This window comes from Sinohyriopsis cumingii, chromosome 7 (assembly GCF_028554795.1).
Source record: "Sinohyriopsis cumingii isolate HCF-2022 chromosome 7, ASM2855479v2, whole genome shotgun sequence".
NCBI lineage: Eukaryota > Metazoa > Mollusca > Bivalvia > Unionida > Unionidae > Sinohyriopsis > Sinohyriopsis cumingii.
In genome coordinates, this window is record NC_142967.1 from 40,045,432 (window position 1) to 40,062,142 (window position 16,711).

General features: G+C 36.2%; 1 protein-coding gene across 2 annotated transcripts in view; it reads right to left on the bottom strand.

Annotated features, from left to right (window-relative positions):
- LOC149795075 (cilia- and flagella-associated protein 46-like) overlaps window positions 1–16,711 on the bottom strand; it is a 218,449-nt gene that overhangs the window by 22,598 nt on the left and 179,140 nt on the right. For both annotated transcript variants that reach the window (XM_089964780.1, XM_089964779.1), the window contains 3 exons: window positions 15,708–15,805; window positions 11,184–11,377; window positions 2,603–2,721 (listed from right to left, as the gene is read on the bottom strand). In XM_089964780.1, the coding sequence (XP_089820906.1) occupies window positions 2,603–2,721; window positions 11,184–11,377; window positions 15,708–15,805 (411 nt within the window). The remainder of the gene's footprint in view (window positions 1–2,602; window positions 2,722–11,183; window positions 11,378–15,707; window positions 15,806–16,711) is intronic.

The window sequence follows — 16,711 nt, forward strand, 5'->3', positions numbered from 1 at the left end:
CTCATTCAACTGGATATTCTTACATACAGTCCATCCAGCTCTATCTCATTCAACTGGATATTTTTACATACAGTCCATCCAGCTCTATCTCATTCAACTGGACATTCTTACATACAGTCCATCTGGCTCTATCTCATTCAACTGGATATTCTTACATACAGTCCATCTGGCTCTATCTCATTCAAATGGACATTCTAACATACAGTCCATCTAGCTCTATCTCATTCAGCTGGATATTCTTACATACAGTCCATCTGACTCTATCTCATTCAAATGGACATTCTAATATACAGTCCATCTGGCTCTATCTCATTCAACTGGATATTCTTACATACAGTCCATCTGGCTCTATCTCATTCAACTGGATATTCTTACACACAGTCCATCTTGCTCTATCTCATTCAACTGGATGTTTTTAATTACAGTCCATTTGGCTCTATCTCATTCAACTGGATATTCTTACATACAGTCCATCCAGCTCTATCTCATTCAACTGGATATTTTTACATACAGTCCATCCAGCTCTATCTCATTCAACTAGACATTCTTACATACAGTCCATCTGGCTCTATCTCATTCAACTGGATATTCTTACATACAGTCCATCTGGCTCTATCTCATTCAAATGGACATTCTAACATACAGTCCATCTAGCTCTATCTCATTCAGCTGGATATTCTTACATACAGTCCATCTGGCTCTATCTCATTCAAATGGACATTCTAATATACAGTCCATCTGGCTCTATCTCATTCAACTGGATATTCTTACATACAGTCCATCTGGCTCTATCTCATTCAACTGGATATTCTTACACACAGTCCATCTTGCTCTATCTCATTCAACTGGATGTTTTTAGATACAGTCCATTTGGCTCTATCTCATTCAACTGGATATTCTTACATACAGTCCATCTGGCTCTATCTCATTCAACTGGACATTTTTACATACAGTCCATCTGGCTCTATCTCATTCAACTGGATATTCTTACATACAGTCCATCCAGCTCTATCTCATTCAACTGGACATTCTTACATACAGTCCATCTGGCTCTATCTCATTCAACTGGATATTCTTACATACAGTCCATCTGGCTCTATCTCATTCAAATGGGCATTCTAACATACAGTCCATCTAGCTCTATCTCATTCAACTGGATATTCTTACATACAGTCCATCTGGCTCTATCTCATTCATCTGGATATTCTTACATACAGTCCATCTGGCTCTAACTCATTCAACTGGATATTCTTACATACAGTCCATCTGGCTCTATCTCATTCAAATGGACATTCTAACATACAGTCCATCTGGCTCTATCTCATTCAACTGGATATTCTTACATACAGTCCATCTTGCTCTATCTCATTCAACTGGATATTCTTACACACAGTCCATCTTGCTCTATCTCATTCAACTGGATGTTTTTACATACAGTCCATTTGGCTCTATCTCATTCAACTGGACATTTTTACATACAGTCCATCTGGCTCTATCTCATTCAACTGGATATTCTTACATACAGTCCATCCAGCTCTATCTCATTCAACTGGACATTCTTACAAACAGTCCATCTGGCACTATCTCATTCAACTGGATATTCTTACATACAGTCCATCCAGCTCTATCTCATTCAACTGGACATTCTTACATACAGTCCATCTGGCTCTAATCGCATTCAACTATTTTTTCTTTCATACAGTCCATCTGGCTCTATCTCATTCAACTGGATATTCTTTCATACAGTCCATCTAGCTCTATCTCATTCAACTGGATATTCTTACATACAGTCCATCTGGCTCAAATCTCATTCAACTGATCTTTCTTTAATACAGTCCATCAGGCACTATCTCATTCAACTGGATATTCTTACATACAGTCCATCTGGCTCTAATCTCATTCAACTATTTTTCTTTCATACAGTCCATCTGGCTCTATCTCATTCAACTTGATATTCTTACATACAGTCCATCTGGCTCTATCTCATTCATCTGGATATTCTTACATACAGTCCATCCAGCTCTATCTCATTCAACTGGACATTCTTACATACAGTCCATCTGGCTCTAATCGCATTCAACTATTTTTTCTTTCATACAGTCCATCTGGCTCTATCTCATTAAACTGGATATTCTTACATACAGTCCATCTGGCTCTATCTCATTCAACTGGATATTCTTACATACAGTCCATCTGGCTCTATCTCATTCAAGTGGATATTCTTACATACAGTCCATCTGGCTCTAACTCATTCAAGTGGATATTCTTACATACAGTCCATCTGGCTCTATCTCATTCAAGTGGATATTCTTACATACAGTCCATCTGGCTCTAACTCATTCAACTGGATATTCTTACATACAGTCCATCTGGCTCTATCTCATTCAAGTGGATATTCTTACATACAGTCCATCTGGCTCTAACTCATTCAACTGGATATTCTTACATACAGTCCATCTGGCTCTAACTCATTCAACTGGATATTCTTACATACAGTCCATCTGGTTCTAATATTAAGGATGTCCTCAATATACACATTGAAAGATGACCTAATAAAGCTAATGACACCTTGTTACAAATCTACTCTGCTGACAGCACTTACATGAGTATTCCTTCCATCTCAGCCATGATAGGTTTCAGGTACATTTCCACGGCCATAACCAAATCCTTGAACTCTTCTTGTAGCAACCTTTCTTCTTCCTCACTGTCATCTAAAATAGCCTGGGTATAAAAAAAATGACACATGAGTACCAACTGACAAGAATTTATTGAATTGTATGACTTGTCAGCTCCACCTCTGCATGGTAACACCCACCCCAAACTCCCAGTGACCCAAGTCACTCCATCCCCAAACCCCCACCAACCCAAGTGGGCCTAAAATTACTCACCTGGCTGACACTGCCTAACATATCACAGCTTGAGCTGATGACCAACAATTCTGTGGCAGTAAGATGCTTTCTGTAGAAATTTTATTCACTGATGTTGATTGCATATGTTATGAAAACAGTTCTGTTCCTCATCCATATCAGAGAGTATATCAACATCATTTGTCAAATAATGAAAAGCTTTTATGCCAAGATGCTGAAGATGGTTAAATTATGTTTGAACAGTCATTTAAAGGTTTCAATTTTAGTAATGGCACATGAGCAACACTGGCAAAAATCTGAAAGCCCTGCATCCAAAAATCAATATTTCTCAGCATAATCTTTAAAATATAAAAGCCATTTATGCCAGCATGTTCTCTGCCAACTTTAGCCAAATGGTTTTTAGTTTTAGATGGCATTTCTTGACAGATGCATGATGTTCTTAAGCACTGCACACAGCCTTGTGTCTCTAGACAAACTAGCTGTGAATGGGTACATGCATTTGCTAGACAGATGACCTGTTATGGACTGGCACCATCCTTACTGTCTAACACTCAAATAAGTCAAGATAAGCTCTAGCCTTAGGAGTTCTAGCATGGCCACAATGGTTATGCTGATATTCATGACAGGGACCCTTCTTATGTCCATGAATAACAGCTAAACTCTCACATGCATTCTACCTAATAAAATGTCACTAGATGTTGCAGACCTCTCCAAAAAATAATCTCGCATACACTCTGTCCAGAAAGATATCCATGGATGTCTGTGCCTTCATGAATAACAACTAAAATCTCACTCAAACTCTCTAATAAAACAGCCATGGATCCCTTAGACCTCTGTGAATAACAACTCTCACACATACTCTATCCAATACACTATCCATGGATGCCTCAACCTGTATGAATAACAACTGTCACACATACTCTATCCAATATACTATCCATGAATGCCTCAACCTGTATGAATAACAACTCTCACAAGTACTCTATCCAATACACTATCCATGAATGCCTCAACCTGTATGAATAACAACTCTCACAAGTACTCTATCCAATACACTATCCACGGATGCCTCAACCTGTATGAATAATACCTCCCACATACACTCTATTCAATAAAATATCCATGGACCTCTCAGACCTGGATGATAACAACTTAACTCTCATTCAAACTCTAGTAAAACAGACAAGGATTGCTCAGACCTATATGAATAACAAATCTCACATGCACTCTATCACTCTATGCATTCTATGGAAAAAAGTCCTTGGATTTCAAGATAAGATCATATCTGCTTTTAAAATGCTTAACACTGAAAGCATCTCTATTATTCATGAGTGATAGGATTATCAAATTAGCAATCTGATTACAATCACATCTCCACTGTCCTATGAGAAGATCTGACAGTGACTACTTAGTGGTCATTTTCTGATGACTTTGAATTAGCCAATGAGGAATTCAGCTTTCAAAAATCTGAAAGTGAATCAGATTGTTCGGAACACATTCATGTGCTTCTGACACACTGCTCAATCTCCCAATTGCAAATATATAAAACTTCATCTGGTTGGATGATAAAATTAGTGATTATAATTATAATATAGGTCACCAGAACATGACCCCTGAGTGGTTACTGTCAGATCTTCACCTAACTCAGTGGAGATCTGATTTTAATCAGAGGGATCAAATTAGTCACTGTGGAGGCCATATACATGCAGTATGTAAGATGGGCAACATTTTCATCTAGGAAAAAACCAGACATGCTTTATAGGCTTTTGGTGAATATAACCATCCATTCAGAAGAAGTAGTGATAACAAGATTTTCAAGATGGTCATTGTGGCAGCTATACACTGCTGTCCGGCATTTCTGCACACCTAAGGTTTTCATTTCCAATACTGAAGCAAAATGCCTACCGAATTCAAGCGATTGACAAAAATAAAATACAACAATGTTTACCATTTGAAAAGATGCAATTGTCACCAGAATATTCTGTTCAAAATAATATTAATTTTGGACACAGGGGATAACGCCCCGTTTTCCTGACTCACGATATGTTGGCCTATTCTGCGCATAGCTTTGAAAAGATGTAACGTTTATCCATCTGGCTATAGAAATTACATATATTACTTTGGACTGTTTCTGTCAGCAGTTCAGTCGAGTAATTAGGTCAAGTTTATAGCTAGTTTTACAAAATCCAATGTAAAAATGCCAATAAATGGCAAGATGTATTAAGCAAACTATACCGATATTGTAAGAAAGTTAGTAAAGTTCGACATTTTATGAAAAATAAGCTATTATGTGGAAGAGAAACAACAATGAACAGATGTAATGTAATTACAACATCTTGTTGATGGGGAAAAATTACTACAGAATTTAGAAACAGACTATACGCTGGGAAATTTGTTGGGAATTTATGTTCTAGTGGCAAGTAGACACGTTGGGTAGCAGACGATTTTGTACGTGTTGGACAACTTCTTGCAAAATTGGAAACTTGGATTAAAATACAGTTTTGTTTTAAGGTACACATTTCCATCTTTTATATAATGTATTTATCTGTATGATTCTAAAAGATGCATAGTAAATCGAAATTTCTGGGTTACAGGTTAAAGAAGGTCATGGAGTGGGTCTTCACTTTGCCATTTAGAATCACATTTTTATGTGCCTTTTGAGTCTAAATGTGGGATATTTTTGTACACTTTATGAATATCACTTTTCTTAATTAATGTATGATTGTTCTTTCTGGATACAAAATGGATTTTTGACCCAAAATAGCACGTGATCCAATGTTTACAGAAATGATGTATCGTTGCACAGAATTACCCAACGTGCAGAATTGGCCGACATGGTGGTATTTGATATAAGATTACCACCATTTTTATTTGGGGCCATCCAGATATCATATGAAGTCTTGGTGAAAACTCTATATTGATATGGCCATCAATTCTAGAGGAGCAGCTATAATAACATTCTCCAAATAGGCAACATGGTTGCCCAATCATACCATTTTCATTTAGGACCAACTAGACAGCAAAAGAAGCTGCAATAGCACGATTTTCAAAATAGCTGTCATGGTGTCCATACTGGATGTCAGATCAGCACCATTTTCATTTATGACCAACTAGACATCATAAGAAGTCTTTCAGTGAAAATAACATGTTGATATGACAATCCAGTCATGAGTAGTAGCAATAGTATTTTCAAGATGGCCACTTTTGAAGTCATATTGGATGTCTGAGTGCCAACATTTTCATTTAGAACCAGCTAGCCATCATAAGAAGTCCACTGGTGACAAGCCCATGTCAATACAGCTTCCATTCAGAAGTAGCTATAGCAAGATTTTCAGATGGTCACTGTTATGGCTATACTGGATGTCCATCCAGCACTATTTTCATTTAGGACCAACTAAACCTTGGGATGAATGTGTGTGTAAGTTTCAAGGTAATCCTCTACATATTTCAGGAGGGGTAGTAACAACAGCCCTATGCTAATGGACGGATGGACAATGAACAACAGGGCATCCCATAAGCTCTTCTAGTCTATGACTAGTACAGCTAACAAAAACCAAGTATGCTTTGAAAAATTAAAGAAAATACAGTCTATTCTTGTTAATCCAGCTTTCGTGAATTATCTATAGATCTCATGGTTGCTAGAAACCAAGATTTTAAAGGTCCCGAGAAAGATGATTCATCTTCGAAGACAGTAAGACATCTTTCATTCCAAGAATTTTAGTATTGACGAAAATGTTTTTCATTAATCCATGAAATTTGATGCTCATGATGAAAACTGACATATTTGATAGTTTGTGCCAATTTGCATTTTGCTAAATTTGGTATAGTTTTGTTCAGTAGCTTTTGAGAAGTTGTTTTGTCAAGGTTTTCTATAATTAGAATTGGCAGCTCAGTTTCTTGATAGTATAATATTATTTTTAAATCCTTACATATCTAAATGCCAGAATGATTTGTGCTAATTTTTGTCAAATTCTTTTCATCTTTTTTTTCTTAAAGAAGCTATTTACAGGTTTTTCTTATTTAGTAATGGCATTCATATTTGACGCAGATTGGCATCAGGAGCACAAACATAAAAGGCTTTCATACCAGGATGCTTTCTTTCATATTTGGTCAAATTCTGGCTAGGTTTTTATTCAAAACAAATTGTTCTATTTAAAGCAATTAGTAGCATTATTAAAAAATGGATCAGCACAATTTGTACAAAACTAAGAGATTTGGTCAAATTTTATTCAGCAGTTTTTGTGATAAAGTCATTCAATTTCTTGTAAAATTATGTCCATTTCTGGATTAGCATTATTTGTACAAACTTGAAAGGCCTTCATACCAGAATGCTCTTTGCCAAACTTAGTTCAAAAATTAGTCTGGTTATTTTGAGAAGTTGGCAATAGCAAATGTTGCCAGATGATGTATGATGGATATGACATGACGCATGCCAGATGATGTATGATGGATATGACATGACACATGCCAGATGCAGGACCATGCTGTAAGCTCACTTTGCCTTATGGTTAGGTGCACTAAAAATCTTATCCATTGATCCGACCGTGATGTTCATCCATTAATTTGAATCGGAATGATTACCTTAAGATTAACAAGATTAGACTGTATATTAACATCATGCATAAAGAGGTGAAAAATTCTTACATGAGAAGATATGAAACTCTTCCTTGCTTTGTCAAGCAATAACAAAACAACAAATAAAAACTTGGTAAGGTCCAAGTGTAACAGTTGAGCCAAGCAGAAGACAGGTTGATATACTTTACTGTGGACTGAACATTTATTTAATCCAACAAAAAATAAATGACCAATCTCAATATATTCTTTTGCTAAATTGAAGTAATGATGTCTGTCCCACTGCAACATCAAATAAAATTCAAATTATATATTATTGTAAAATTAAAATTGAGATGTCAGTAATGTGCATATTAACAATGTTTTCGATTTCTTTAGAAAGAAAACAACATATCTCAAGTAAAAAATGTGTTATTATTTTTCTTTTCTTTCAAGCAAAAAAAAAAAGTAACTATAAGAAAATTATTTGTACACCATTTCAAAAATAATGGATGTTTGAAAATGGTGTCTGTTTTACATGTGAGAACAAACTGAAACAGTGCTGTTTAGATATACATTCTATATTCCCAGCCCTTAACCCTTCCACATCATTGCAACAAATATTTTAGACCTTCTAGATCCCAAGCCCTTTACTCTTGTTATGCTTTTAAAGATTAAAATTCTTTCCATACTAAAGTACTATTGAAGACATTAGAATTTACCCATGTGATGAGAAACTCAGGTGATGTCTTCTTTGTTTCACACTTTAAATCCCATTCTACAAAGCCTCCATGGCCAAAAAAAGCATTTTAATAACTGGGGAGGAAGGAATAGGTGGGCAGGAGAGAGATTTGGAATGTACTTAAATCTGAAAGCTCACTGACAGCTGATATCACACTGGGAAGTCTCCTAATGAGTTTCGAAATTAATGCCCACAACAACATGGTTTGTGACCCTGCCCTTGACCCCATCATCTGTATTTGACTTTTGACTGTCACTGTATTTGACTTTTGACCCTGCCCTTGACCCCATTATCTGTATTTGACTTTTGACCCTGCCCTTGAGTCCCTGGGATCGATGAAGGAATGAAAATTTATACCATGCATAAAAATGCTCAGAAGACTTTTGATCTGATACTCATAATATGACTTTTTTGTGATGTCCTAGTTTTTGATCCACTGATTTCGCTGACCCCCAGTTCCCTGATCCTGAACCCCTGGGCATAATCAATCAAGAAGAAAGAACATTCTATAAATTTTGGACCTTTAAACTTCTTCTGGGTCACATAGAAATTCAGAAAACTTACTGTAAATCAAGAAAAGTCACCTGCCAAGTTTAACTGCTGTATCATGAAAAGTAAAAATGTTTTGTATTTACAAAAAAAATAAAACAGACAGATGTGGAGACATATGTATGTGTAAATATGGAATCTTAAATAAATGGAATATGTCCTCCTATTTCTAAAAAATTGTGTGAAATAATCTCAATTTCCTGAATCAGTTTAAAATTTTCCATATTAAAATTGTTTCATTCAATTTAATGTTGCAAGTGGAAGTTATAGAATGGATCACCAGATGTAATCCCAGAAATTCAATATAACTATGCTAAGTGCAAAATTTTAAATGGAAAACGTGAATCCAGTCAACTGTTCTAATCCAAAAAGACATCAACCTGAAAATAATTTGGATTTAACACTGTTGTTGTCCAACATCAAAGGAACATAATCCTTACCAATGCTTCCAATGCAACCTCCTACATTTTCAAACACAGAGGTAATGAACAATTAATACTATTAGTGATCACTAAAAATATTATCTAATGACATTTTTTTCTTATAATAGACTTAAAATAACATTAGTATTGATAACTTGAGCCTAACATTTACTAGTTATTGTCAGCCAAATAAGTAATATGTGAAATTGGTGGCTGTTTAAACCTGACCTCTTTGCCTTTTGATTGCTGCTCTTTATACTGCCCCAAGAATAGTTTTACTTCAATCAGTAATATTAATCATTTATAGATGATATATTTTATAGGCATCCACTTAAGTGTTTTTTGTTTTTTTTCTCCCAAAGATTACTGAAAATTGTATTTTTTGAAGCATCACTTTGTCAGCGGCTTTGGAAGTTAAAAATATCTTAGTATGACATGGAGTGTTATGGCAGGTATGTTTTCCTACAGCAGTGTGATGTACATTTGGGTGATGTGATGACTCATAAACTAAAGATATGTAATTTATCTTTGGTAAAAAAAATTATGTCTGGAATTTTCAAGCAATATTTGGAATTTTTATTTACTCATCAGTCGTTAGAGTTTTTTATCAATTCCAATATCCACTATCAATCACATTTGGTGAGGTTATGAATAGGCCATGAAGTTCTGCAGTGCAAGTTTCCTGTTTCCATACATGTGATTTTGCTGTTGGTAGAATACCATTTTAAAGTCTACTGCACTGTTTTGTAGGTAAAATTTATCACTTTTGAAAAATAAAAGAATTTTAGGTCTTCTTTTAAATGAAAAATCCCCAAGATTTTACATACTCTACACTTGCATTACAGAATCCAGTGGAAATGAGTCTACTGTAGACTGGAAATGGTACACCAGTGCCATGATGTGTGGCTGAGTAATCAGCTTAAGAAGGATACTGTTGTAATCTGGAGAGTTTAAGGCCAAATGTGGTATGTTTAAATGCAGTATTTTTTATGTGGTGTTAAAAGTAATAAAGGGATCCAAGTTGATCCATGATGGCTTTCAAGTCCTTGGATAAAAATTGACCAACCTGTGGTAGAGATGAGATAAGAATGAGAAACTGACCCAAAAATTATTTCAACATAACAATTGGAGTTAGCATTTGAAGATTTTGCATTAATTTGTATTGTGTTGTTCATGAGGAATATTCTTTAGGGTGAACTTTGCCAGGAGGAGTCAGCTGCCTTAAAAACCCAGCCACAGGAAATTGAAGTTTGAACTTCTTGGCACTCTGAGTATGATTGATTTGTCATTGCCACATTCTAATGCTGACACACAGTGTACGTTATCGATTCTACACAAAATACAAAGTGATTTAGAGGAAAATCTGGACCACAAAACTACTGAGAGCCTGTTAAATCTGAAACTTAATCAAAATGAATGACATCAGTTAGTGATCTTGTGAAGGAAACAAAAAATGTTTGCGGATTTTATTTTTAAAAATCTTTACAGTGAACTATGATATATAACTCTTCATTTTTCATTTAACTGATAATATACCAACTAGTATTCATTCCTTATTATTGTAACATTTTCCATCATAATCTGACTCATGACTGAAAGAACAGAATACATATTATGGGAAAGGACAATATTTATTTGCTTTTCAGTTGCCTTAAAACATGTAAAAAAATTTGTAGATATTTTTTGATTGATCAAAATGTGAAATCTACTGGTTTTATGTCCTGATTCTTTCACTGCATGTGTTTCCATCTGGAACAATTTAGAACACTTTCTGTATTTTTATGTGTCTTTGAAGAGGAACAGTCAAAATAAAGACTCGGAAATATATTTCCATACAAATACAAGGAGAAGTAACTCAACATGCTGTGTATAACACAACATTATGTAAATAACTGCATCTTTACATCAATTCAAATGCTGTTAAATTTCCTATTTCATTCTGTGAATTTTACTTCAATTATTTCTCTTTTTTACATTTTACTTACCAGACAGTGTGTTACACCACCTCTGTGTATGGTCATTTATTAGGTAGTTTGCAATAAGACTAAGTACCTTTGATTTCTGGTCTTTAACTTCATCAGATAAATTTGCCAACATTTTCGCCCTCATAGCAACTTGTGAACGCTGGTACTCGTGTTTCAGGAGCATCTGTTGTACATTCTGACGATGACTTCTACATTTGTACAGCAATGACTCAAGTTGAGTTGGACTGGTTTCCACACCAAACACTCTGGCTCGACTTGTGACTAAGGTAAAAAAATAAATTTCATGCAATATGAGTTTTCAACATAGTTAATCATCTGACACAATAAAGAAAGAGCAGATTTCATAAGGAACTGTTGAAAATTATGATACACTGAGACAGCAATGACAGTTACTTTTGACACAAAAACAATACCTTGACTTGGCATGTAAGGAAAACATTCTGATAGTGATATACTGGGAGAGCAATGACTCAAGCTGAATTGGCTTTCATACCAAAACACTCTAAACTCATCTTGGACTATGAGGTAATAACTCAAGCTGAGCTGGGTTAGTTTTCACACCAAAACACTCTAACTCAGCATGGGACTATGAGGAAACATTCTGACAATGGTGAAATGGGACAACAGTGACTCAATCCAAACTGAGCTGGTTTCTGCACTAAAACACTCTAACTCAACTTGGGACTTAAAAATTATAAAAAGTAATTTCACAAGTTTTCAAAATAGGTAATCAATTTGATCAGTATGAGGTATGAGTTTATTCCCTTGGTTCTTAGATGTATAATATCTATAAAACTGTTGGTTTAACTGACTGTTACATGGAAGTGACTTTCTACTGAAATATAATGCAAGGTATTTCAGACTGGTATGAATGTAAAAAGTTCTTCTGCCATCAATGTACTAACTTGCATATAAACATGGTTCTCAAAGGATACTGAAACTAAAATTAACTGACTTTTCCCTGACCAATCTGACTAGATCACATTTTACCCTACCATGTTAAATACAGAACACAACGTCCATTGCTAAACATAACTAATGGAACTGATCATATTTCTTTAATTATAAACTGATGATTTTGTTATACAACTAATCTCACTAAAACAAAATTACCAAATTTTTATGTTAGGAAAGATACATCTTCTGATTAGCTGACCCGCATTTGTAAAAAAAAAGAATGGATGCATCTAGCTCCTTGGTCAAAATAATAGGAGAAATGCTGTCACTAAAGTTGGCTTATACCTCCCCAACAACAAATCCCATACCAATCTCTCTTAACCTTTTTATCATAAAAATGCTGAGTGTGTGTCATAAAAAACTAATGATTAGATATGGTGTACAATTTGTAATTGTGAATCTAACTAATAAGCATTTATATAAATTATGTGTGCATTGGCATTTGTAAGTCTCGAGAGATGTCCCGGTTGGTGGTTGTGCAGCGTCTGCTGTGGCTATGGAGCCCAACATGGGAGTGGCAGTCCTTGCTGCACTTGAAGGTTGGGTCTGGTGTAGGTTGGAGCTGCTTCTTCCTCCGAGATCTCTTTTCATCAGCTAGCAAGCATAGCTTGTCCTCGACAGTTTTTAGGCCAGTGATCACAACGTGTCACCAGCTGGACCTGTCTAGAGCAAGCTCTTCCCAGGTGTTGAGATTGATGTCAAGGGCTTTCATGTCCTGCTTGCAGACATCCTTGAAGTGGAGATGTGGCTGTCCAATTGATTTTTTGCCAGAGGCAAGTTTTGAATAAAGAAGGTCTTTGGGGATGCGTCCATCATCAACCGATGTACATGGCCCAGCCATCTGATGTGACATTGTTGGAGGAGTGTGACCATGCTGGAAATATTGGCATGTTTGAGCATGCGTTGTTTGTTATGCGATTGCTCCAGTTGATCCCAAGTATGCATTGGAGGCATTGCATGTGAAAGGCACTTGGTCTTTTCTCTTGTGAGGCATACAGAGTCCAGGTTTCACTGGCATACAGGACAGTGCTTAGCATGCAGGCATGGTACACGGAGATCTTAGAGTTCCAATCTGCTTGTTGAGCTCAGCATCGAGTGAGAGGTTTTTGGTGATGGTAAAGCCAAGGTATGTGAACTGAGCGACTACCTCAAGTTCGTAGTTGTTGATGATAATGCTTGGGTGGTCCGAGTCCTGAGACATCACATTTGTTTTCTTTAGGCTGATGGTGATCACATGCTTTAGTGAAGCAATCCATCAGGTGCTGTAGTTCAGCTTCTGTGTGAGTGGCTAGAGCAGCATCATCTGCAAAGAGCATGTCCCTGGTTGTTGATTCACACACTTTGCTCTTTACCTTCAGTTGTGCCAGGTTGAACAGTGTGTCTTCTGATCATGTGTGGAGGTAGATCCCTTCTGTGGATGTCTCAAAGGCATGCTTGAGCAGCAGGACAGCGAAGAAGATGCCAAAGAGCATGGGGGCAAGGATGCAGCCCTGTTTCACTCTGCTTTGGATGTCAAAGGGGTCAGACGTTGAGCCATCATACTGCACTGTGCCTTTCATGTCATCATGGAAGGACTGGATCATGCTTAGCAGCTTTGGAGGGCATCCAATCTTCTCTAGAATTGTGAAGAGTCTGTCTCTGCTGACCAGATCGACCTTGGTGAGGTCTAAAATGCCCAGGAAGAGGGGTATGTGTTGTTCTCTGCATATCCCCTGCAGTTGCCTGATGGAGAAGATCATGTCAATTGTAGACCTCTCTGCGACAAACCCACACTGCGACTCTGGATACACTCTGTCAGCAAGCGTCTGCAGTCTGTTAAGGATGATGTGTGCAAAGACTTTACCCATGATGCTGAGAAGGGATTTTCCCTTGTAGATGTTGCAATCACTTCTGTCACCTTTGTTCTTGTACATGGTTACAATGTTGGCATCTTTCATGTCCTGAGGCACTGCACCCTCATCCCAGCACTGGCAGATGAGGTCGTGCAGGTGTGTGAGCAGCACGCTGCAGCCACACTTGATGACTTCTGCTGGGATGCCATCCTTCCCTGGGGCTTTACCTAAGGATAGTTTCTCTAAGGCCTTCTTTAGTTCTGCCACAGTAGGTTTCTCATCCAGTTCGGCTGTGAGAGGGATGTTTTCAGTGGTGTTGAGGGCATCGTTGGTCATGTGGTTTTCTCTGGAGTACAGTTCAGTACTCCACCAAATGCTCCATCTGCTTGCCCTTGTCGTGGATGGTATCGCCTGCGGCAGACTTCACTGGTGCTGTCACTTTTTTCCTGGGACCCATTGCTGTCTTTATGCCATCATACATGCCTCTGATGTTTCCAATATCTGCTGATGTTGTGTAACATTATATAATCATTAGGATTATAAATTATAATCATAATGATTATGTAATGTTACACAAAATGTTAATAATAAATAAAAATAACTGTATCTTCCCTGAACACTCTATGATATAGATAGTGTACTAAGATCAAAATAACCACATCCTGAACAATCTATCATATAAAGACTGTATGGAGATCAAAACAACCATATCCTCTTCAACAAGCTGCCATATACAGACTGTATTGAGATCAAAATGAAGATATCCCCTTCAACAAGCAGTCATATAAAGATGCTGTACTGAGATCAAAATAGCCATATCCCCTTTGACAAAATTTTCATACAGAGAGAGTGTATTTAGATAAAAATAACCATATCCTTTTGAACAAACTGTCACATAGAGACTGTACTGAGATCAAACTAAAAATATCCCTAGAACAAACTTTCATAGAGAGAAATTATATCAAAATAAAAATAAAAATGTCGCCTTGAACAAATTGTCATATAGAGAGACTGCATTAAGAATCTACATCTTAATCCTAAAATGAGAAAGATCAATGATTGATGAGATAAATGCAAGTTATTCAAGAAGCAGCTGAATGCTAACAGGAGTTGTTCAAGTAACCAGAAATCTACAGATCCTGAGGTATCCAAATAACCAAAAATCAAACAAAAGATATTCATAATTATTATGCATAGATTAAAATGTTTCTCGCAGTTTCCTAAGAAAATAAACTTTATATTAAATGCAAGTAATGCAAAATCTCAGAAGTTATTCAAGAAACCAAATCTTTACAGTTCCTGGAGTTATTAAAGTAACCAAATGTCAACAGGAGTTATTCAAGTAGCCAAAGAAGTTAATCCAGAAACCAAATGTCAACAGGAGTTATTCAAAACATTCTGCTCTAAAGCTAATTTAAAATTAAACATCTCCATGCAAGGTTGTTAATTTTAAAATTTCCTGGACTAAGGGTGCAACATTTCATGTCTTCCCCCTCATTGTAAATGTTCCCTGACTTACCATGATTTTTCCTGACTACCCTGAAAATTGAATATACCCTGAATTTTTCAAACCTGTGGAAGCTCTGATAATGTATAGCCACTGCTGAATATGTGAGGACATATATGTGGAGAATTTAATAAAAAGAATAGATCCAGGTGTAGCTTAGTCTCTCAAAGCTATAGGCAACTTCTACAAACCATGCAACTTGTACAAATTCAAGTTTCAGTTGTCCTGGGCAAAGCAAAAATTAGCCATGATCAGTGTTGAAAAGTTATAATTTATGGCAGAGAAACGTCCCTACCTGGTGCTGTATGTTGTTTAGGGTTGGATCCCTTCTTGTCTGCAACACCACCTGGGCCACTCTTGGGTTTGTCCAATACAGCACCATACAGGAAGTCCCTGTAAACATGAACAGAGATCATGCTAAATATATATGTTGATTTAAAAAGCATACAGTAAGTCCTCTAAACATGAACAGAGTTCATGCTAATTTCTATGTCTTTGATTTAAAAAGCAATTTATGATTAGTTATTCAACTTACCTTGTACTGTAAGAAGCAGACTTTACTCTCTATCTAAATGACTGCCAAATATATACATCAAGGTCAAGGTCTGTTTTACAAATAATCTGAGATCACTTTTATGGGTTAATTCTCTGGCAAAACTTTACTCTCTAAATTACTTGGCATAATAGTACTTAAAATTGTTTAGAAACCATCTGATATCACAATGTGCCTTACCTCATTTTGTAAAGCACTTGGCATAATAATGTGGCTAATCTCATTATATAAAGCACTTGGCATAATAATGTGGTTAATCTCATTCTATAAAGCACTTGGCATAATAATGTGGCTAATCTTATTTTGTATAGCAATTGGCATAATAATATGGCTAATCTTATTCTGTAAAGTACTGGGCATAATAATGTAGCTAATCTCATTCTGTAAAGTACTTGACATAATAATGTCGCTAATCTCATTCTGTATAGTAATTGGCATAATAATGTGGCTAATCTAATTATGTAAAGTACTTGGCATAACAATGTGGCTAATCTCATTTTGTAAAGCACTAAGCATAATAATATGGCTAATCTCATTCTGTAAAGCACTTAGCATAATAATGTGGCTAATCTTATTCTGTAAAGTACTTGGCATAATAATGTGGCTAATCTCATTCTATAAAGCACTTAGCATAATAATGTGGCTAACCTCATTCTGTATAGTAATTGGCATAATAATGTGGCTAATCTCATTTGTAAAGCACGTGGCATAATAATGTGGCTAATCTTATTCTGTAAAGCACGTGG